This window comes from Oncorhynchus clarkii, chromosome 17 (genome assembly GCF_045791955.1).
Source record: "Oncorhynchus clarkii lewisi isolate Uvic-CL-2024 chromosome 17, UVic_Ocla_1.0, whole genome shotgun sequence".
Taxonomy (NCBI): Eukaryota; Metazoa; Chordata; class Actinopteri; order Salmoniformes; family Salmonidae; genus Oncorhynchus; species Oncorhynchus clarkii.
This window is the reverse complement of record NC_092163.1, coordinates 29,169,218-29,194,501: the sequence shown is the minus strand read 5'-3', so window position 1 is coordinate 29,194,501 and position 25,284 is coordinate 29,169,218. Positions and strand designations below refer to the sequence as shown.

Here is a 25,284-nt window from a genome sequence, read left to right as displayed (position 1 = left end):
CTTGTGGCAATTTCATACTCTTCTTTTTCTGTCATCGTTACCACCCATGAATCCAGATGTTATAGAATGCGATAGCCTTGTGCCCCTCATTGCCCCTCACTGTCTCAAAGCAAAGAATGAGGCATGCCCATATTGGTAAAATCCGCTAGTGGCAGTCTTGTCAGATTTCTATTGTGTTGTTTTAAAATTGTAAAATGCTATTACTGAATCTACCTTTTAAGATAGTCTCCAATATTTTCTCTGTCAGTGTATAAGCCTACCTCTGTAAAGTTTTTATTTATATTTGATAAAACCTTCTTCTCCCACCACAGGTCCCTTCTCGGATGTGGTCAACACAACCTTAAAGCTCTCCAACCCCACAGACAGGAATGTGTGCTTCAAAGTCAAGACGACAGCCCCGCGCCGGTACTGCGTCCGGCCAAATAGCGGTGTCATCGACGCCGGCACCTCAATCAACATCTCAGGTACGTACGTATATGTTGATTTCACCAGGACGTACGGTAGCAAAATTACGTAAACTTAACCAAAGTTCCCAGGTTTTTCATAAATCCTGGTTGAAGGAATTGTGCAACCCTACCAAGCCAGGGAGTTTGTAGGCCTGAATGAGTGCTATGGTTTACAACCATTGTCCATATATTCCCTATTTAGATGTTACTAGCAGGTACTATATGTCAGGTCCTTCCTAACCTACCTTGTGTTTGAGTGAGGCGTCTAACACTAGAATTACTTTTTTAATTACTCTGCCATTTTTAAAGTCATGTCCCCCCTGTCCTTGACTTATCCTAAATAAGTCTATTCAACACACTATCGTTGTTAGAATCTTGATATCAGAGTTTTAGGAGGACATTACATTTTTTTCTCCCTGCCCTCCTTTCACCCGACAGTTGGCTGCCATCTGACAATGGCCCATTAAAACTACACCTAAACTATATAAAAAATAATTTCACACATAGGCCTATACTAAAAGATGAAGGCTGAAGAGAATATTAAATTGACAGTAGTCAAATGTGACAATATTATCAATTGTCTTGTGAATGAAGAGACTGTGCAGGGTGTGTATTTGGATCGCGCTTTGGATCACTAATGGCTGTATCCAAGGCTCAGCCAATCGTTTACATAACAGAATGCAGCACGCAACTGAAGAGGGAACCAATTTTCTAGTTACAGTATCAGTGTGTGCTCTGGAAAGACCGCAGAGAGTGGAAAGGCAGTTTCCCAGTTGCAGCAGCGCGTCCCCTGAACGATAATGAAGAGGTAGGTGAGAAGCCTGGCCACGGAGACGGGGGTGAGAAGGTGATGAAGCGTACTTCATGAGCTGTAACCGAAAAACAACTGGCATTTGGAAAGTTTGATGTGAGGGAGAAAGTGTGGTGGAACAAGTATTGTAAGCATTAAGTATCTTGCAAGCTGGATCGAATTCTCCATTAGCTAGCCAGAGAAATGTTGAGCAATATTAGCCAACTTAACTGATAAAATAATTGAGTTTATGGTGTGAAAGTAAGCTGGCTAATAAAGGCAGACAGCTAACGTTAGCTACAACATCAATGAGCTAACGTTAACGTTAATGTTAACGTTAATGTTAATTAGCTAACAAACTAACTACTATCTGTGAACTTATGGTTTCCCTCTACAGTATGTGGTTCATTTTCAGAATGAGAGAATTAGGGGAAAAGGAGGTGTTGCTTATTAAACAAGTGGATTCAGGGATCAAGTGTAGCTGGAGCTGGGCCTGGCTTAAGCTGGATGCCACTATTGAGGTGAAAGGAACACCACCACTTTCCATCTTTCTCACTTTTCAAAACAGTGGATAAAAAGGGGTATGCCAGGTGTACTCTCTGCCTGAAAGAGATCAATTATGCCAACAAAGGGTATCCGGCTCTGCTGGCACATTGTAGAACAGATGTCCACAGGCAGAAAGTGTTCAATGTAATAATGTGCAGTGTAGCCCAAAGATATTGCTTTTGTTGTGTTGAACTTGACAGTAACGTGTGTGTGTGTGTGTGTGTGTGTGTGAGAGAGTGAGGGGGGAATATACCATTTTTTACTCGGTGAACGTTATTTTCGCACACAGGTAGCCTTGTGCACTTGATCGACTTTCTACTTTAATTAAGACAGCCTTTTATAATAGAACACGTGTTCTATTATAAAGGCTGTCATGGCTAACTGCAATATGAGTGTATTGTTTTTTTCTCAATACTTACATTTTTAGTTAGGTTCACAGTAACCACTTTTTATTTTACACACAGAGACTGATCATGTAGATCATATTCTTTGTTGTTTAATTAGTTAACCTGCATTTCCCCCTAACAGGGATGTTTTTGCATGTTTCAGTGCAAATAAAAAGTGTCACCTTTTTGAGCCCTCACCAGTTTGCATCCCTGAGTTTTTCAATTTAAGTAATCCATTACTTTGGATTATTATTATATTATATTATTATATTATTATTATATTATTTCCCTTTTTCTTTGTTGGCGCAAATAAAAAATAAAAATCTCCTTATGTTCGCTGCGGTTCTCAGTTATCTATCAGTCTTCTGCTGTTGATAAAAACAGTGCAATTTTTTTGAGGAATTACTGAATTACAGTGGGGCAAAAAAGTATTTAGTCAGCCACCAATTGTGCAAGTTCTCCCACTTAAAAAGATGAGGCCTGTAATTGTCATCATAGGTACACTTCAACTATGACAGACAAAATGAGAAAAAAAATCCAGAAAATCACATTGTAGGATTTTTAATTCATTTATTTGCAAAATATGGTGGAAAATAAGTATTTGGTCACCTACAAACAAGCAAGATTTCTGGCTCTCACAGACCTGTAACTTCTTCTTTAAGAGGCTCCTCTGTCCTCCACTCGTTACCTGTATTAATGGCACCTGTTTGAACTTGTTATCAGTATAAAAGACACCTGTCCACAACCTCAAACAGTCACACTCCAAACTCCACTATGGCCAAGACCAAAGAGCTGTCAAAGGACACCAGAAACAAAATTGTAGACCTGCACCAGGCTGGGAAGACTGAATCTGCAATAGGTAAGCAGCTTGGTTTGAAGAAATCAACTGTGGGAGCAATTATTAGGAAATGGAAGGCATACAAGACCACTGATAATCTCCCTCGATAGGGGCTCCACGCAAGATCTCACCCCGTGGGGTCAAAATGATCACAAGAACGGTGAGCAAAAATCCCAGAACCACACGGGGGGGGGGGCCTAGTGAATGAGAGCTGGGACTAAGTAACAAAGCCTACCATCAGTAACACACTACGCCGCCAGGGACTCAAATCCTGCAGTGCCAGACGTGTCCCCCTGCTTAAGCCAGTACATGTCCAGGCCCGTCTGAAGTTTGCTAGAGAGCATTTGGATGATCCAGAAGAAGATTGGGAGAATGTCATATGGTCAGATGAAACCAAAATATAACTTTTTGGTAAAAACTCAACTCATTGTGTTTGGAGGACAAAGAATGCTGAGTTGCATCCAAAGAACACCATACCTACTGTGAAGCATGGGGGTGGAAACATCATGCTTTGAGGCTGTTTTTCTGCAAAGGGACCAGGACGACTGATCCGTGTAAAGGAAAGATTGAATGGGGCCATGTATCGTGAGATTTTGAGTGAAAACCTCCTTCCATCAGCAAGGGCATTGAAGATGAAACGTGGCTGGGTCTTTCAGCATGACAATGATCCCAAACACACTGCCCGGGCAACGAAGGAGTGGCTTCATAAAAAGCATTTCAAGGTCTTGGAGTGGCCAAGCTAGTCTCCAGATCTCAACTCCATAGAAAATCTTTGGAGGGAGTTGAAAGTCCGTGTTGCCCATCAACAGCCCCAAAACATCACTGCTCTAGAGGAGATCTGCATGGAGGAATGGGCCAAAATACCAGCAACAGTGTGTGAAAACCTTGTGAAGACTTACAGAAAACGTTTGACCTCTGTCATTGCCAACAAAGGATATTAAAACAAAGTATTGAGAAACTTTTGTTATTGACCAAATACTTATTTTCCACCATTATTTGCAAATAAATTCATAAAAAAAACCTACAATGTGATTTTCTGGATTTTTTTTTCCTAATTTCGTCTGTCATAGTTGAAGTGTACCTATGATGAAAATTACAGGCCTCTCATCTTTTTAAGTGGGAGAACTTGCACAATTGGTGGCTGACTAAATACTTTTTTTGCCCCACTGTATTTAAAGGAGAAGTTCTTTTTATTTTATATTTACAACCAAATCTAAATGCTTGATGTAAATTGAATGTTATAGAAGGGTCCATGTACCTTTCTTGTGATTTCTGTTGTTTTTGATAAACTTACCCCAAACAGTGAATCACTTCCCCCTCATCCTTGTGCAGTATGTGGGTCCTGAAAAATATGAACAAAGGCTCCAAATAAGGCCTTTTAGAAACTACAACACTCTCAGTATAGTGATGCAGGTCTTTAGATCAGTGGAGGCTCCTTAGAGGACGAAGGGGAGGTCCATCCTCTTCATTGAATTTCATAAAAATAGTGAAACATTAAAAAAGCTATTATTTTTAGATAATATTATACCAAATAATTGATTCAAAAACACAGTTTGCAATGAAGGTCTACAGTAGCTTCAACCGCACTCTGTAGGGTAGCACCATGTCGTTTCTGTCCTCCTCTGTGTACATTGACTTAAATTCAAAACCTAGGAAGGTCATGGTTCTCACCCCCTTCCATAGACTTACACAGTAATTATGACAACTTCTGGAGGACGTCCTCCAACGTATCAGAGCTCTTACAGCATAAATTGACATGTTGTCAGCATAAGCCTCAGCTAGGAGTGCATAAAATGTGGTGAGTAGTTGACTCGGAGAGAGAAAGACAGTAGTTGAACAGTTTTAACAAATGTTTTTATTTAAAAGTTAAGGAGAAGTGGGAGAGAGCGCTAGCTATATATACAGTGCCTTGCGAAAGTATTCGGCCCCCTTGAACTTTGCGACCTTTTGCCACATTTCAGGCTTCAAACATAAAGATATAAAACTGTATTTTTTGTGAAGAATCAACAACAAGTGGGACACAATCATGAAGTGGAACGACATTTATTGGATATTTCAAACTTTTTTAACAAATCAAAAACTGAAAAATTGGGTGTGCAAAATTATTCAGCCCCTTTACTTTCAGTGCAGCAAACTCTCTCCAGAAGTTCAGTGAGGATCTCTGAATGATCCAATGTTGACCTAAATGACTAATGATGATAAATACAATCCACCTGTGTGTAATCAAGTCTCCGTATAAATGCACCTGCACTGTGATAGTCTCAGAGGTCCGTCAAAAGCGCAGAGAGCATCATGAAGAACAAGGAACACACCAGGCAGGTCCGAGATACTGTTGTGAAGAAGTTTAAAGCCGGATTTGGATACAAAAAGATTTCCCAAGCTTTAAACATCCCAAGGAGCACTGTGCAAGTGATAATATTGAAATGGAAGGAGTATCAGACCACTGCAAATCTACCAAGACCTGGCCGTCCCTCTAAACTTTCAGCTCATACAAGGAGAAGACTGATCAGAGATGCAGCCAAGAGGCCCATGATCACTCTGGATGAACTGCAGAGATCTTACAGCTGAGGTGGGAGACTCTGTCCATAGGACAACAATCAGTCGTGTATTGCACAAATCTGGCCTTTATGGAAGAGTGGCAAGAAGAAAGCCATTTCTTAAAGATATCCATAAAAAGTGTCGTTTAAAGTTTGCCACAAGCCACCTGGGAGACACACCAAACATGTGGAAGAAGGTGCTCTGGTCAGATGAAACCAAAATTGAACTTTTTGGCAACAATGCAAAATGTTATGTTTGGCGTAAAAGCAACACAGCTGAACACACCATCCCCACTGTCAAACATGGTGGTGGCAGCATCATGGTTTGGGCCTGCTTTTCTTCAGCAGGGACAGGGAAGATGGTTAAAATTGATGGGAAGATGGATGGAGCCAAATACAGGACCATTCTGGAAGAAAACCTGATGGAGTCTGCAAAAGACCTGAGACTGGGACGGAGATTTGTCTTCCAACAAGACAATGATCCAAAACATAAAGCAAAATCTACAATGGAATGGTTCAAAAATAAACATATCCAGGTGTTAGAATGGCCAAGTCAAAGTCCAGACCTGAATCCAATCGAGAATCTGTGGAAAGAACTGAAAACTGCTGTTCACAAATGCTCTCCATCCAACCTCACTGAGCTCGAGCTGTTTTGCAAGGAGGAATGGGAAAAGATTTCAGTTTCTCGATGTGCAAAACTGATAGAGACATATCCCAAGCGACTTACAGCTGTAATCGCAGCAAAAGGTGGCGCTACAAAGTATTAACTTAAGGGGGCTGAATAATTTTGCACGCCCAATTTTTCAGTTTTTGATTTGTTAAAAAAGTTTGAAATATCCAATAAATGTCGTTCCACTTCATGATTGTGTCCCACTTGTTGTTGATTCTTCACAAAAAAATACAGTTTTATATCTTTATGTTTGAAGCCTGAAATGTGGCAAAAGGTCGCAAAGTTCAAGGGGGCCGAATACTTTCGCAAGGCACTGTATATATATATATATATATATATATATATATATATATATATATATATATATTTTTTTTTAAATATAAATAACTTTAGATAAAAGTAGACTCTAGAAAATTGTTTATCATGCACTGCATTTGAGGAACAATGGGAAAGTAATTCTGCTTTCAAAGTTGTTTAACTTGTAACTAGAGGTCAACCGATTATGATTTTTCAATGCTGATACCGATTTATTGGCGGACCAAAAATGCTGATACCAATTTATATATTTTTGTATTTTTGTAATAATGACAATTACAACAAAAAATAAAAGTGCTCATTCAGTTAACTTTAATATAATACATAAATAAAATTAAATTTAGTCTCAAATAATGAAACATGTTCAATTTGGTTTAAATAATGCAGAAACACAGTGTTGGAAGTAAAAGTACAATATTTGCCATGTAAAACAGCTAACGTTTAAGTTTCTTGCTCAGAACATGAGAACATATGAAAGCTGGTGGTTCCTTTTAACATGAGTCTTCAATATTCCCAGTTAAGAAGTTTTAGGTTGTAGTTATTATAGGACTATTTCTGTCTATACCATTTGTATTTCATATTCCTTTGACTATTGGATGTTCTTATAGGCACTATAGGCTGGCAACAGAGCTGTGCTTCAAGCATTGCGAAGAGCTGCTGGCAAACGCAGGAAAGTGCTGTTTGAATGAATGCTTACGAGCCTGCTGCTGCCTACCACCGCTGTCAGACTGATATATCAAATCATAGACTTAATTATATATATTAAACACAGAAATATGTGCCTTAGTTTCTGGATTTGACCATATTAATGACCTATCATTTCAAAAACAAAACGTTTATTCTTTCAGTGAAATACGGAACCGTTCCATATTTTATTGAACGGGTGGCATCCATAAGTCTAAATATTGCTGTTACTTTGCACAACCTTCAATGTTATGTCATAATTATGTAAAATTCTGGCAAATGAATTACGGTCTTTGTTAGGAAGAAATGGTCTTCACACAGTTCGCAATGAGCCAGGCGGCCCAAACTGCTGCATATACCCTGACTCTGCTTGCACAGAAAGCAAGAGAAGTGACACAATTTCCCTAGTTAATATTGCCTGCTAACATGAATTTCTTTTAACTAAATATGCAGGTTAAAAAAAATATACTTGTCTATTGATTTTAAGAAAGGCATTGATGTTTATGGTTAGGTACATTGGTGCAACGACAGTGCTTTTTTCTCGAATGCGCTTGTTAAATCATCACCCGTTTGGCGAAGAAGGCTGTGATTCGATAAATTAACAGGCACCGCATTGATTATTTGCAATTCAGTACAAGCTAGTTAAACTAGTAATATCCTCAACCATATGTCGTTAACTAGTGATTGTGTTAAGATTGATTGTTTTTATAAGATAAGTTTAATGCTAGCTAGCAACTTACCTTGGCTCCTTGCTGCACTCGCATAAAAGGTGGTTAGCCTGCCACGCAGTCTCCTCGTGGAGTGCAATGTAATTGGTCATAATCGGCGTCCAAAAATGCCGATTTAATCGGTCAACCTCTACTTGTAACCCCACTTTGAGGAAATGGCCCTTGAATGTTTTGGTACACCTACTGGAGAACTCTTCTTCGTCTACACCCATTCAGCATCATTCACACTCTTTTAAGCCTTAGCCCAACCCATCTCTTTAGCTAAAGCTAACCAACTAGGTTCAATGTTAGCTAGCTAATACTAGGCTATAACCAGCAAGGCAAATGGTGTTTGATTCTGATAATATTTCTACACAGATCATACACAACCATACAATCATACACAAGCGAGCAATCAAGCTAACGTTCTTTAGCTAGCGAACAGTACTTGTAATTCAAATGACATTTTGACAAAATTAGAAACGTATATCTAAAAATGTACTTAAATCAAATCAAATGTATTTATATAGCCCTTCGTACATCAGCTGATATCTCAAAGTGCTGTACAGAAACCCAGCCTAAAACCCCAAACAGCAAGCAATGCAGGTGTAGAAGCACGGTGGCTAGGAAAAAATCCCTAGAAAGGCCAAAACCTAGGAAGAAACCTAGAGAGGAACCAGGCTATGTGGGGTGGCCAGTCCTCTTCTGGCTGTGCCAGGTGGAGATTATAACAGAACATGGCCAAGATGTTCAAATGTTCATAAATGACCAGCATGGTCGAATAATAATAAGGCAGAACAGTTGAAACTGGAGCAGCAGCACGGCCAGGTGGACTGGGGACAGCAAGGAGTCATCATGTCAGGTAGTCCTGAGGCATGGTCCTAGGGCTTAGGTCCTCTGAGAGAGAGAAAGAGAGAATTAGAGAGAACACTCTTAAATGCACATAGGACAGGAGAAGTACTCCAGGTATAACAAACTGACCCTAGCCCCCCGACACATAAACTACTGCAGCATAAATACTGGAGGCTGAGACAGGAGGGATCAGGAGACACTGTGGACCCATTCCGAGGACACCCCCGGACAGGGCCAAACAGGAAGGATATAACCCCACCCACTTTGCCAAAGCACAGCCCCCACACCACTAGAGGGATATCTTCAACCACCAACTTACCATCCTGAGACAAGGCTGAGTATAGCCCACAAAGATCTCCGCCACGGCACAACCCAAGGGGGGGGCGCCAACCCAGACAGGATGACCGCCAACCCAGACAGGATGACCACATCCTCCAGGGACGGTATGAGAGAGCCCCAGTAAGCCAGTGACTCAGCCCCTGTAATAGGGTTAGAGGCAGAGAATCCCAGCGGAAAGAGGGGAACCGGCCAGGCAGAGACAGCAAGGGCGGTTCGTTGCTCCAGAGCCTTTCCGTTCACCTTCCCACTCCTCGGCCAGACTACACTCAATCATATGACCCACTGAAGAGATGAGTCTTCAGTAAAGACTTAAAGGTTGAGACCGAGTTTGCGTCTCTGACATGGGTAGGCAGACCGTTCCATAAAAATGGAGCTCTATAGGAGAAAGCCCTGCCTCCAGCTGTTTGCTTAGAAATTCTAGGGACAATTAGGAGGCCTGCGTCTTGTGACCGTAGCGTACGTATAGGTATGTACGGCAGGACCAAATCAGAGAGATAGGTAGGATCAAGCCCATGTAATGCTTTGTAGGTTAGCAGTAAAACCTTGAAATCAGCCCTTGCTTTGTCAGGAAGCCAGTGTAGGGAGGCTAGCACTGGAGTAATATGATCACATTTTTTGGTTCTAGTCAGGATTCTAGCAGCCGTATTTAGCACTAACTGAAGTTTATTTAGTGCTTTATCCGGGTAGCCGGAAAGTAGAGCATTGCAGTAGTCTAACCTAGAAGTGACAAAAGCATGGATACATTTTTCTGCATCATTTTTGGACAGAAAGTTTCTGATTTTTGCAATGTTACTTAGATGGAAAAAAGCGGTCCTTGAAATGGTCTTGATATGTTCTTCAAAAGAGAGATCAGGGTCCAGAGTAACGCCGAGGTCCTTCAGTTTTATTTGAGACGACTGTACAACCATTAAGGTGAATTGTCAGATTCAACAGAAGATCTCTTTGTTTCTTGGGACCTAGAACAAGCATCTCTGTTTTGTCTGAGTTTAAAAGTAGAAAGTTTGCAGCCATCCACTTCCTTATGTCTGAAACACATGCTTCTAGTGAGGGCAATTTTGGGGCTTCACCATGTTTCATTGAAATGTACAGCTGTGTGTCATCCGCATAGCAGTGAAAGTTAACATTATGTTTTCGAATGACATCCCCACTTAGACTCTTACCCGTATATATGGATGAATGCTTCACAGCAGACTAGAAGCATTTAGCTGCGTTTTGTTTGTAGCTACGTCTTGTTCAATCAGCGTTGTGTCAAGTCACTCCGGTTCGCACTGACCATGGTGTGTGCAGAAAGTAGCCCATCACAACTTTTTTCCAACTGATCTGTCAATTGCGCCTGCTAAATTCAGGGCATCAATGTTGTTGAGAAAAATAGCAAAACTTTTGAATTAAATATTGATGAACTCACAAGTAATTCATTTCTTGATAAATAAATTCACAGTAACTCCAACACACCTCCTCTCACTCCATCATATACACTGAATGTACATGAACACTTGCTCTTTCCATGAAATATGCAATAACGTTATGTTGGATTACATGGAAAGTATATCCACATTTGTGAGTTCCCTGATTTCCCTGGCACTATCGTAATAAATTATTTGCATGAACACCTGTGCACAATCAAGAGCAAAAAGAGAGGCAGGAATGTCTCGTCTCAATTTGGGTTAGAGCATGTAATTTGCAAATTAGTTTTAATAGGTAGCACACGTGAGAATTTAGGACATGCGTTATTGCACACATGAGATTTCACAATTATTGAACACACCGCTCTTGTGCATAGGTTGGCAAATGTATTTCAAAACATTAACACGGCAAATGTGAGAGCAAAAAAATGAAAGCGCTTTGTCAGCAGATGATGGGGTTTCTTGTATAAATGCATATCAGAGGTTGGCGTAGTGGTATTCTTTTTAAGGTTCTGCACATCAGTCTTACGCAATTCATCATTGATTCAGTGTTTGTGTTATTGATAACCACATTGCTATTAGCAACCTACTCATGAAAAATGTGTTGAATATTAGCCATAATAATATTAATGCTCATTTAAACGAAAATCACGAATAATGAAGGTTTCTTACAAGTGTATATATGGTTAAGCATGTTTTTAATCTGCGAGAGAAGCGCTACTCCTGGTGGAAAGACACTGTACGGCAGTTGCATAACGTGTCACGACGTAACGTACAGTGTCAGAGGGGTCCGTTTTTTCCACATTTTTTTCTAATAATATGGATCCATTACCATGTCAATCAACGCTTGAATAGAAACGTAGCTTACAACCTGGATTTTGATGCCTACACAGTCGCTACAGTCCCATTGGTTTTCATTGCAGCCTAGTTTGAATAACGCGGTTATGCAAAATGTGTACGGAACACTTTTAGGCAAGTTGCCTATCACATTTAACAAACCAAACTCTGAAATACCGTTATAGAAGGTAAAGTAAAATCCCAAACCGGTCCATGCCTCAATACCAGTATATAGTAAAATACGGTATACCGCCTAGCCATATCTGGAGGTCCTAGGCCACTCCAGGACCTTGAAATGCTTCTTACGAAGCCACTCCTTCGTTGCCCGGGCGGTGTGTTTGGGATCATTGTCATGCTGAAAGACCCAGCCACGTTTCATCTTCAATGCCCTTGCTGATGGAAGGAGGTTTTCACTCAAAATCTCACGATACATGGCCCCATTCATTCTTTCCTTTACACGGATCAGTCGTCCTGGTCCCTTTGCAGAAAAACAGCCCCAAAGCATGATGTTTCCACCCCCATGCTTCACAGTAGGTATGGTGTTCTTTTGATGCAACTCAGCATTCTTTTTCCTCCAAACACGATGAGTTGAGTTTTTACCAAAAAGTTCTATTTTGGTTTCATCTGACCATATGACATTCTCCCAATCTTCTTCTGGATCATCCAAATGCTCTCTAGCAAACTTCAGACGGGCCTGGACATGTACTGGCTTAAGCAGGGGGACATGTCTGGCACTGCAGGATTTGAGTTCCTGGCGGCGTAGTGTGTTACTGATGGTAGGCTTTGTTACTTTAGTCCCAGCTCTCTGCAGGTCATTCACGAGGCACCCCCCCCCCCCCCCCCCCCCCCCCGTGTGGATCTGGGATTTTTGCTCACCGTTCTTGTGATCATTTTGACCCCACGGGGTGAGATCTTGCGTGGAGCCCCAGATCGAGGGAGATTATCAGTGGTCTTGTATGTCTTCCATTTCCTAATAATTGCTCCCACAGTTGATTTCTTCAAACCAAGCTGCTTACCTATTGCAGATTCAGTCTTCCCAGCCTGGTGCAGGTCTACAATTTTGTTTCTGGTGTCCTTTTGACAGCTCTTTGGTCTTGGCCATAGTGAAGTTTGGAGTGTGACTGTTTGAGGTTGTGGACAGGTGTATTTTATACTGATAACAAGTTCAAACAGGTGCCATTAATACAGGTAACGAGTGGAGGACAGAGGAGCCTCTTAAAGACGAAGTTACAGGTCTGTGAGAGCCAGAAATCTTGCTTGTTTGTAGGTGACCAAATACTTATTTTCCACCATCATTTGTAAATAAATTCATTACAAATCCTACAATGTGATTTTCTGGATTTTTTTCTCTCATTTTGTCTGTCATAGTTGAAGTGTACCTATGATGAAAATTACAGGCCTCTCATCTTTTTAAGTGGAAGAACTTGCACAATTGGTGGCTGACTAAATACTTTTTTGCCCCACTGTAGCACATGATTAAAAGGAGCTCTGTCAGGACCAGTTTAATTCTGTAGTTCAAAGAGTGAGTTTTTTAAATCTTATTTGACAGTTGGGACTTATTTTAGGTTATTCAATGCACCTTTGAACCCAAGTTGGATGGCGGCGCAAATTGGGGCTGACTGCAACAGGACGCTCTGTCTGTTTCTGGTTTGCGTTATTGAACTCGCTTGAGGTTTTTCATACTTCGAGAAGAATTGCATGTGCCAAATATATATCAGACCCGTCCTAATAGCCACATCTGAGAGCGCAAGCACTGACTTTGTAATTAAGAGGTAACTTGTTATTAATGAAAGTTATCCCCCTGAAATCACGCACACAGTCTGCATTGATGTTAAATGCGCAGCCCTTTGAATCCGAACACGCTTCTCTTAAGAGTAATGAATAGGAGAAAAATATTTACCCATCAATAACCATTTTATTCTCTGCAAGAGCAGTTGAGACGCCGACCTAAGGAAGAGATCATTGAAGGAGCTTGAAAATATATTTTGGTCATTGGAATGACATCAAATAACACTTCATTGGAGGATGTGACGAGACGATGGGTTAAAGAATATTCAGACTCAAACCTGTTTTTTGTTAGGCCAATATGTAACGTTACAAAGAAAAACAACTAAGCTGTTAGAAATATTGCTCCCAGGGGTGTGTTCTGTACATCCATCAATGTTTTGCAGTCATGGTAACACAAACATGTTGTGTCCAATATGGCACCTTATTCCCTTTTTATGTTGCACTACTTTTGACCAGAGCCCCTATAGGAAAAAGTGGTGCACTATAAAATTAATAGGGTGCCATTTGGGACGTACCCATGGCCATAATGTACCTAATATATGGGCATTTAATACTTAAAATATTTCATACTTAAGATCTCCTTCTAATCCGAGCACTTCAACTGGAACACCGAATTAGGGAAATGTGCTGAAGAGTGATTTCATGAATTGCCAACATTTCATTAACATACAGTGGGGAGAACAAGTATTTGATACACTGCCGATTTTGCAGGTTTTTCTACTTAAAAAGATTGTAGAGGTCTGTAATTTTTATCATAGGTACACTTCAACTGTGAGAGACGGAATCTAAAACAAAAATCCAGAAAATCACATTGTATGATTTTAAAGTAATTAATTTGCATTTTATTTTATGACATAAGTATTTGATCACCTAACAACCAGTAAGAATTCCAGCTCTCACAGACCTGTTAGTTTTTCTTTAAGAAGCCCTCCGGTTCTCCACTCATTACCTGTATTAACTGCACCTGTTTGAACTCGTTACCTGTATAAAAGACACCTGTCCACACACTCAATCAAACAGACTCCAACCTCTCCACAATGGCCAAGACCAGAGAGGGTGTAAGGACATCAGGGATAAAATTGTAGACCTGCACAAGGCTGGGATGGGCTACAGGACAATAGGCAAGCAGCTTGGTGAGAAGGCAACAACTGTTGGTGCAATTATTCTAAAATGGAAGAAGTTCAAGATGACGGTCAATCACCCTCAGTCTGGGGCTCCATGCAAGATCTCACCTCGTGGGGCATCAATGATCATGCGGAAGGTAAAGGATCAGCCCAGAACTACACGGCAGGACCTGGTCAATGACCTGAAGAGAGCTGGGACCACAGTCTCAAAGAAAACCATTAGTAACACACTACGTCGTCATGGATTAAAATCCTGCAGCGCACGCAAGGTCCCCTACTCAAGCCAGCGCATGTCCAGGCCCGTCTGAAGTTTGCCAATGACCATCTGGATGATCCAGAGGAGGAATGGGAAAAGGTCATGTGGTCTGATGAGACAAAAATAGAGCTTTTTGGTCTGAACTCCACTCGCCGTGTTTGGAGGAAGAAGAAGGATGAGTACAACCCAAAGAACACCATCCCAACCGTGAAGCATGGAGGTGGAAACATCATTCTTTGGGGATGCTTTTCTGCAAAGGGGACAGGACGACTGCACCGTATTGAGTGGAGGATGGATGGGGCCATGTATCGCGAGATCTTGGCCAACAACCTCCTTCCCTCAGTAAGAGCATTGAAGATGGGTCGTGGCTGGGTCTTCCAGCATGACAACGACCTGAAACACACAGCCAGGGCAACTAAGGAGTGGCTCCGTAAGAAGCATCTCAAGGTCCTGGAGTGGCCTAGCCAGTCTCCAGACCTGAACCCAATAGAAAATAATCGGAGGGAGCTGAAAGTCCGTATTGCCCAGTGACAGCCCCGAAACCTGAAGGATCTGGAGAAGGTCTGTATGGAGGAGTGGGCCAAAATCCCTGCTGCAGTGTGTGCAATCCTGGTCAAGAACTACAGGAAACGTATGATCTCTGTAATTGCAAAAAAAAAAGGGTAGCCTAGTGGTTAAAGCGTTCAAACCCCCGAGCTGACAAGGTACGAATCTGTCGTGCTGTCCCTGAACAGGCAGTTAAGCCACTGTTAACTGCTTTATTGAAAATAAGAATTTGTTCTTAACTGACTTGCCTAGTTAAATAAAGGTAAAATAAAAATATCAAGTTCTGCTTTTCTGATGTATCAAATACTTATGTCATGCAATAAAATGCAAATTAATCACTTAAAAATCATACAATGTGATTTTATGATAAAAAATTACAGACCTCTACATAATTTGTAAGTAGGAAAACCTGTCAAATCGGCAGTGTATCAAATACACTGCTCAAAAAAATAAAGGGAACACTAAAATAACACATCCTAGATCTGAATGAATGAATTTTTTTTATTAAATACTTTTTTCTTTACATAGTTGAATGTGCTGACAACAAAATCACACAAAAATTATCAATGGAAATCAAATTTATCAACCCATGGAGGTCTGGATTTGGAGTCACACTCAAAATTAAAGTGGAAAACCACACTACAGGCTTTGATGTAATGTCCTTAAAACAAGTCAAAATGAGGCTCAGTAGTGTGTGTGGCCTCCACGTGCCTGTATGACCTCCCTACAACGCCTGGGCATGCTCCTGATGAGGTGGCGGATGGTCTCCTGAGGGATCTCCTCCCAGATCTGGACTAAAGCATCCGCCAAGTCCTGGACAGTCTGTGGTACAACGTGGCGTTGGTGGATGGAGCGAGACATGATGTTCCAGATATGCTCAATTGGATTCGGGTCGGTGGAAGGGCGGGCCTGTCCATAGCATCAATGCCTTCCTCTTGCAGGAACTGCTGACACACTCCAGCCACATGAGGTCTAGCATTGTCTTGCATTAGGAGGAACCCAGGGCCAACCGCACCAGCATATGGTCTCACAAGTGGTCTGAGGATCTCATCTCGGTACCTAATGGCAGTCAGGCTACCTCTGGCGAGCACATGGAGGGCAGTGCGGCCCCCCAAAGAAATGCCACCCCACACCATGACTGACCCACCGCCAAACCGGTCATGCTGGAGGATATTGCAGGCAGCAGAACGTTCTCCACTGCGTCTCCAGACGGCCTCCTCCACGTCTCCTGATGTACTGGCCTGTCTCCTGGTAGCGCCTCCATGCTCTGGACGCTACACTGACAGACACAGCAAACCTTCTTGCCACAGCTCGCATTGATGTGCCATCCTGAATGAGCTGCACTACCTGAGCCACTTGTGTGGGTTGTAGACTCCGTCTCATGCTACCACTAGAGTGAAAGCACCGCCAGCATTCAAAAGTGACCAAAACATCAGCCAGGAAGCATAGGAACTGAGAAGTGGTCTGTGGTCACCACCTGCAGAACCACTCCTTTATTGGGGGTGTCTTGCTAATTGCCTATAATTTCCACCTGTTGTCTATTCCATTTGCACAACAGCATGTGAAATGTATTGTCAATCAGTGTTGCTTCCTAAGTGGACAGTTTAAATTCACAGAAGTGTGATTGACTTGGAGTTACATTGTGTTGTTTAAGTGTTCCCTTTATTTTTTTGAGCAGTGTACTTGTTCTCCCCACTGTACATTGACTTTGAACATGCACATTTTGAATGGTATTTTTTTTTTTTTTTTCCCCCACCAATCAAGTTGTGTACAGGCCTGCCCTGATTCAGAAAAAAAAATATTCATGAGTCAACTAAAATAGCTGTTATCTTAACTACAGGTTAATGAAAGCCAGAGACAACAACGTTATAGACTACCTTGCTGTGGTCTGGAAAGAGATAAAGTAATATGAAGTCCTACATGCATATGGAGCGATTTCCGTGCCAACAGCATTTTTTTTTTCCCCCTAATTTAGAATTTGTATTTGGCTATTGAATTTAAAAGCATTTCGCTACACTCGCATCTGCTAATCATGTGTATGTGACCAATAATTTTTATTTAAATTTGAATGTAATATTTTTGAATATGTAATGCACAAATTTAATCATTGAATAAAACATTTAACTTGTATTTCATGATTTGAAACTGAATTGAATTAATATTACATTTCAGTTTTAAAATTCAAATTCATTGATATATTCTGTTTCAACATGGTAGATATTGCATTCAATGTATGTGTATCAAGTTTACAAACTATCATTTAAAGTTGATATAAGTTTCATATATTAAACTTACGTTTAATGCGTTCAGATTCAGTTCTAAAATACAGTGCTCTAAATTCAGATTCAAAACCAGAGACATCCTGGTACTTTGCCAACCAGGAAATGTAGAGGAGAACAGATAGAATCAAACACTCTTTGAGGTCTGAAGCCAATGTGGCATGTTATATATATTTTTATCCTATGAATTTAGCTCTAGCATTTAAACCGTTTTGCCGATAAGCTATTCCTAAAAGCTAAGACTCATGGAACATGTGCCTTCTGTTCCCCTCTATAATGATCACAGGCAGCGCAGGACACGTTAGAAGGGAGTGTCACAAAACACGCCATTTGCCCCCCCCCCCCCCCCCATAAGAATATTAGCTAAAGCTTATAGGGATATATTCAGGAAGTTCATGTAAAAGACGACACGCTGCTTGCTAAACCATATACCGGGGTATTTGCAAATGGTTTTCAAAACCGTCGCATCTGTTTAAGTTTTTTTTTACATTTTAATATTTGTAGCTACTTTTTTAAGTATATACCTGCAGTCAACTTGTGCAATATGTTAGAAGATAAAGCAGTTTGCATTCTTCATTTCACCTGTCACATTATTTGACATTATGAAGCTTACCGTAGTTTCCCAGAACAGTTGAGTCAGTCACATGTTTGTTTCTAAATAGCACAACTGGAAAAAGCGAGAGCAGGTGAGTCCAACTTGTGTATTGATGGGTCATGTTTTATATTGAAAGTCAAGTTTTTTTTGCCTCAGTAGAGTGATCAGGGACATGCAACTATAGTTTTCCTTCACAGAAAATAGCATAATTTTAATCCAATGACAACAGAAGTGCAACACTATTTGGCTGGCAGCCAGGCCAATTGAGGCTAATTGAGTGTACAATGAAAAAGCAAGGTGTTTTTGTGGCCCCTTATTGTAGCCCCTTATGTACTAAGCTGGTAGTAACGTAAATCCTGTAATGATGATATGAACATCTGGATACCCTGTTACTTGCTTAATGGGTAGGTTACTGCTTCCACCAGATTCAGCTCATACTGAGACTCGAACTCAGAACCTCTGCCTCGCAAACACACGACTGCCCTTGTGAAGCATTCCAACCCACCGCGCTATTGAAAAATACCTTATTCAATTGTGCAAGGGACGACACTTCAGGCTGATGAGTGAATTGCACAGATCCCCATCTGCTACATTCACCCCCCCAAACTCAGTCCACCCCAGTGGTTGAGCTCAGCACAACTGTAGATCCGTGTCCAGTGGCACCATTGTAAAGGGCGTCACGCTGCCTGCATAGCGAGTACCGCTTTCCCATCTACTACACTAATACAAGTCTTCAAGATCCAGCAAGGTTACTCATCAAAACAGTGTGGTTTAGTGATCCATGATTATGTGATGAGCAACCTGAAGACGTGTTAGTTTGACGAGTTAGTTTCAAGTCTCCAGCAAAGGTACTCATTGTAAGGGTAGTGTGACTGACTGGGTTAAGACTGTGTTAGTCTGTTGAGCTGCCTAGGCATTGGTCCTGTTACTTGGATGGAGTTCTTCAAGGAGGAGGTCAAAGGGGGGGTGAAGTGTAACACTGGTGGTTCGGTGACCACACTCGTGTGATGAGTAATTTGCTGAGACATGAAAAGTTGCATTATTTGGTGCACAGGAGACCTGGGTTAGAACCTCATCAAACTAGCATGTCTTCGGGTCTAAGGCAAGGTTGGTCATCACATGCATGGATCAGCAAACCACCTCTGTTGCACTCTCATTAAATTGGGTGCACAGGTCCTTCTGCTTCTCTTTGCCACTGAAAGTGTTGTTGTCCAGTAGGCCGGATTTCGAAACCCAGTCAGTTATATTGGTGCTGTGATCTCTGAGTATCAGTACAAAAGAGCGTGAAATGGAACTGAGGTGGTTCGATGAGTAACCTTGCTGGAAACTTGGAAGACTTGTGTTAGCTAAAGCCCATAGGGAAGAGTTCAGGAAGCTAAGTGGGCTAACACAGTCTTGTGACATGCAGAAGACATGGTTCGAACCCATTCAGTCACAAGAGCAAGAATAAATAGTAGGGATGTAACAATTCACCAATACGCATCTGTCCCCGGTTCAAATGTTGAGTGCATCGGTCTGCAAGACCTCAAACCGATCTCAATGTAGCATGCATCGGTCAGAAAAATCTGTTAATGTTACGAATTGCGGGGTTCACAATATATTTTGCTAATATACTTTATTTTTATTGATCTGAAAATAAGTCATCTTTGTGACAACTGATGTGTCCCCTCCTTCAGTGTCGAACTAAGTATGTAACTGCGTTGACAGTCATTGATCTACAAGTCATTTTGCATGTCGAATAACCCCAGGCAATATCAGTAGCCTAGTCAAACTGTGCTCTATGCGCTGCTTTGCTTGCTGACCGAAGAGAGGTAGGTGTATTCCTGATCAGGAATATCTGCGTGTCACCTTCAGCATTCAAATGCGTGTAAAATGGCTTGTGCAATATTAGGCTTTATTAGTTGAGTGACAACCAATTTTTCTGCTCGGTTGTTATCAAATGCGCTGTTGAAAATGTGTGTTTTACCGGAATAAAAGCTACGAGAGGCCCAACTCTTATCTGGCTATAAACTACCTGATGATCATAGCTTAGCATAAATTAGATTTTACTTTGTTCAGGTTCACAATCAGCAATTGTTTTGGTAGTTTTGCTTTAAACAATCAGTGTATATAGTAATTTTTTTATATACAGGATAAAGTTAATAATTTCATAACGAGGACAGCAATCACTTTTGCGAGCCGCACTGCATGGCCATAGCCGGAGGAGAAGAGAAACTCACTCCGTAAAAATGTAGGGGGTGAAGTCAAAAGTTGTGCTATATATTCATTGGTTATGGCATAGATAATATTTTTTCAGATAAATATTCATACATTACTATCTCAAATGCTTTTAATCTTCAAAAATGAAAAGTAATGCTTCAATTAATATAGAAATAAATATATAAACCCAACATGTAACAATTTCAAATATTTTACTGAGTTACATACTGTACAGTTCATATAAGGAAATCAATCAATTGAAATAAATATATTAGGCCCAAATCTATGGATTTCACATGACTGGGCAGGGAAGCCTTGCCCAGCCAATCAGAATGAATTTTCCCCCACAAAAGAGCTTTATTACAGACAGAAATACTCCTCACTTTCATCAGCTGTCCAGATGATCCCGCAGGTGAAAAAGCCGAAAGTGGAGGTCCCGGATTGGCGTGGTTACACGTAGTCTGCGATTGTGAGGCCGGTTGGACCAAATTCTCTAAAACGGCAGCGGCGGCTTATGGTAGAGAAATTACCATTAAATTCTCTGGAAACAGCTTTGGTGGACATTCTTGCAGTCAGCATGCCAATTGCATGCTCCCTCAACTTGAGACATATTTGGCATTGTGTTGTGTGACAAAATTGAACATTTTAGTGTGGCCTTTTATTGTTCCCAGCACATGGTGAACCTGTGTAATAATCAGCTTCTTGATATGCCACACCTGTCAGGTGGATGGATTATCCTAGCAAATGAGAAATGCTCACTAACAGGGATGATAACAAATCAAAACCTTTCATATAAATAAGCTTTTTGTGCGTATGGAACATTTATTTGATTTAATCTTGAAAAATGGATCAACGCTTTACTTGTTTATATTTTGTACAGTATAATTAGTGATTAATGGGAATTTCAGATCAAAAGTGGGGTGACAAAGGGCATACATTGCACCCCCTAATCTGATAGTGGGGTGGTAGATGTCCAGACTCCCTTGTGGTTCTGCTCAGGAACCGAAATACATAATTTACACACACACACATACACAAGGAGGTCCGCTCAGACGGATCCAGCTCAGAGAGGCCCAGCTCATGAACTCAATCAGCAGCAGATTTAGAATTAGAATTGAAAATTAATGTGGAATGAGAATGAGACAGGGCTATCTGACCCACTGCGAATGTGATGAAATAAAAACTGAAATAAATGACTCTACCATTATTCTGACATTCGACATTCTTAAAATAAAGTGGTGATCCTAACTGACCTAAGACAAGGAATTTTTACTTGGATAAAATGTCAGGATTTCTTATTTTACCTTTCATGTAGTTAATGCAGGTCGTTTAGTATTCAACAACCTGACTCAAACAGAGAAGAATGCTATTTATGTCAGCTAACGGGACACCTACGTAAATATCCAGTGAAATTGCAGAGCGCGAAATTCAAAATAATAAATCGTCATATTAAACATTCATGAAAAATATTGACTTCTTGTTAATCCAACAGTGTTGTCAGTATTCAAAAAGGCTTTACGGCAAAAGCATATCATGCGATTATCTGAGGACTGCGCCCCACACCAAAATACTTATTCAACCAGCACAGGCGTCACAAATAGGGATTAAATAAATCACTTACCTTTGAAGATCTTCCTCTGTTTGCATTCCCAAGGGTCAAAAGCTACACAATCAATGGTCGTTTTGTTCGATAAAGTCCTTTATATCCAAAAAAGTCTGTTTCGTTGGCGCCAATGATCTCAGTAATCCACTCGTTCAACATGCATACAAACGAATCCAAAAAGTTACCAGTAAAGTTCGTCCAAACAAGTCAATGTTTCTAAGTAATCCACAGGTACTCTAATATCTAAATAAACAATAATATTTAAGACGGAGAATAGTATGTTCAATAGGGAAGATAAATAACGAAGAGTGCGCACCTCATTCACGCGCCAACAAGACTACTTTTCTAATGAGACACCTTGGAGTTCTTCCAACTACTTGCTGCTCATTTTTCAAAAAACAAGCCTGAAACCCTTTCTAACGACTATCTCGTGGAAGCCATAGGAACTGCAGTCTTGGTCCTATCTATTTGTATTTCCCATAGGCTAGCACTGAAATGGCCTGTGACCTCAATAAAATAAAAAAATTCCGGATGGATTTTCCTTGGTTTTCGCCTGTCATATTAGTTCTGTTATACTCAGACAATTTTTTTCAGAGTGTTTTCTATCCAATGCTACCAAGTATATGCATATCCTAGCTTCTGGGACTGAGTAACAGGCAGTTTACTTTGGGCACGTCAGTCATCCGAAATTCCGAACAAAAAACAGTCTCCAAAACAGGTTAAATGCATTTGGCAAAGGTGTATGTAAACTTCTGACTTCAACTGTATATTCATGTCACCAAATAACTGACTAAAATACACTGTTTTGCAATGGTCTATAGTAGCTCAACAGCACTCTCTCGGGTAGCACCATGGTATAGCCGTAGGACAGCTATTTTCTGTCCTCCTTTGGGTACATTGACTTCAATACAAAACCTAAGAGGCTCAGTTCTCACCCCCTTCCATAGACTTCTGTAGGACGTCATCCAACCTATCAGAGCTCTTGCAGTATGAACTGACATCTAGTCCTTCCAATCAAAGGATCAGAGAATGAATCTAGTACTGAAAACATAAGCTACAGCTAGCTAGCACTGCATAAAGTGTGGTGAGTAGTTGACTCGGAGAGAGAAAGACAACAGTTTAACTAATTAAAGAGAAGCAGCAGAGCGAGAGAGAGAGCTAGCTGTATTTCGTTTGATTTTTTTTCTTCATATTTTACCTTTCATTTAGTTAATGCAGGTCATTTAGTATTCAACAACCTGACTCAAACAGAGAAGAATGATATTTATGTTAGCTAACTGGCAAATGTTTTCAGTTTTATTTATTTATTGCCATCGGGACCCGCCAGTGTAACTGCTTGCTGTACATGGATTGGCTTGTGGGTGCACTAACGCTTTAGTTCTAGTTTGTTGACTATAATGTTAAAACCTGTTGAGGACATGGCAGATTTACGCCCCCTTTGGAGAAATTGGGTACCCCTAGAAAACTGAAAAAAAAATTGTAAAAAATTGCTAATATATGCATATAATAATTATTATTGGATAGAAAACACTCTAAAGCTTCTAAAACCGTTGGAATTATGTCTGTAAGTATAGCAGAACTCACAGGGCATGCATTCTTCCAAACTAGTTTTGTGGTCATGAAAGTTGGAGCAACTTTGACGTCATCGCCCCCACCCTTCCCAACCAGCTATGGATCTGGGGACACTTTCTATGTCTTCCACTAGATGTCCTCATTCTGTAGAGCGTCTAATCGTTCAAATCGCGCGAGAATTGGCCCTATGGGAGTGATTTGAGTAAGTGCCGCGAGAAAAAACCTGTGCGTTAGGGCGCGAATTGGTCACAGCCATTCCTTTGTTCCAGCACTCCTGGAAAGAGCAAACGATGCCCGGTTGAATTGAAATTTGTTTTGTGTGTTAAAAACATCATAAAGCTTGCTTCTGCACTTAGTTTGACCTGTTTAGTCGACATATAATATGTAATTTTGAAGTTTTGATGCGCAACTTTTCCGGACCAGAGGACATTTTGGGTGCATTTCAGCTGATGTTATTAGCAGTAGCTCATACAAAGACGCAAGACTTGAAACCAAACGATGTATTGGGTAAGTATGAACCCTTCCAGAACATTCTGAACGAAGACCATCGAAGGTAAGGGAATATTTATGCTTAAATCTGTGTTTCTGTTGACTCCAACATTACGGGAGAAATGTAGCTTATATCTGAGCGCCGTCTCAGCATATTGAATAGTGTGCGATTTCTGTAACGTTAAAAATAAATGTAACAGAGCGCTTGCATAAAGAAGCAGTGTATCTTTCTAACTATATGTAGAACATGTATATTTAGCCAAAGTTTATGATGTCTATTTACGTTATCTTGCCGCGCTACCTAGATTTCCTGCAGACATTTTTGAGTAATTTCTGAACATGAGTTCATTGTAAATGGACATTTATGGATATATATGGCATATTATTGAAAAAAAAAAATGTACTGTGTAACATGCCCTATTACTGTCGTCTGATGAAGATTTTCAAAAGGTTAGTGAATGATTTATTTTTTAATCCTGCTTTTATAATTTTATATTTTCTGGGACAAAATGGCTGCCTCTTGTCTTGATTTCGGTGGTGGTCTAATATAAATATGTGGTGTGTTTTCGCCGTAAAACATTTAAAAAATCTGACATGCTGGGTAGATGAACAAGGTGTTTATCTTTCATTTGAGCTATTGGACTTGTTAATGTGTGGAGGTTAAATATTTCTAAGAATATTTTTGCGTTCCATGCACCACGGGTTGAGCTGGACGGGGGGGGTGGTGTTCCTCTTGAGGAACTCCTGGCTTCAACAGGTTTTAATATGGTGACAACCAGGGGTTGGAACCGGTTCAGGGAACAGAACCAAAAAAACGGAAAATAACAAACATTTTCAAGGAACAGAATCAGAACCATTATTATTATTTTTTTTCAACTGTTTTTTCCAGTCCCACAAGAAAATGCAACAAAGTGCCTATGCAAAGGCCCTCTGTCCGCTCCTCTGTAGGTATAATTATGTGGGCCTAATTCAGATGATGCTGTCATAACAACATCCCCTGCACTTCAAGCCAAGTGTCCTCCTCCACCCTCTCTCGCTCTTGCCCCAAAATTTCAGTCGCACCCTACACTCGTCTGTCCAATGTACAGTGGGGCAAAAAAGTATTTAGTCAGCCACCAATTGTGCAAGTTCTCCCACTTAAAAAGATGAGGCCTGTAATTTTCATCATAGATACACTTCAACTAAATCCAGAAAATCACATTGTAGGATTTTTAATGAATTTATTTGCAAATTATGGTGGAAAATAAGTATTTGATCACCTACAAACAAGCAAGATTTCTGGCTCTCACAGACCTGTTTCTTCTTCTTTAAGAGGCTCCTCTGTCCTCCACTCGTTACCTGTATTAATAGCACCTGTTTGAACTTGTTATCAGTATAAAATACACCTGTCCACAACCTCAAACAGTCACACTCCAAACTCCACTATGGCCAAGACCAAAGAGCTGTCAAAGGACACCAGAAACAAAATTGTAGACCTGCACCA

General features: G+C 40.7%; 1 protein-coding gene across 2 annotated transcripts in view; it reads left to right on the top strand.

Moving 5' to 3' along the window:
* LOC139370687 (vesicle-associated membrane protein-associated protein B-like) overlaps window positions 1-25,284 on the top strand; it is a 44,237-nt gene that overhangs the window by 6,843 nt on the left and 12,110 nt on the right. For both annotated transcript variants that reach the window (XM_071110312.1, XM_071110311.1), the window contains exon 2: window positions 312-464. In XM_071110312.1, coding sequence (XP_070966413.1) covers window positions 312-464 — 153 coding nt within the window. The remainder of the gene's footprint in view (window positions 1-311; window positions 465-25,284) is intronic.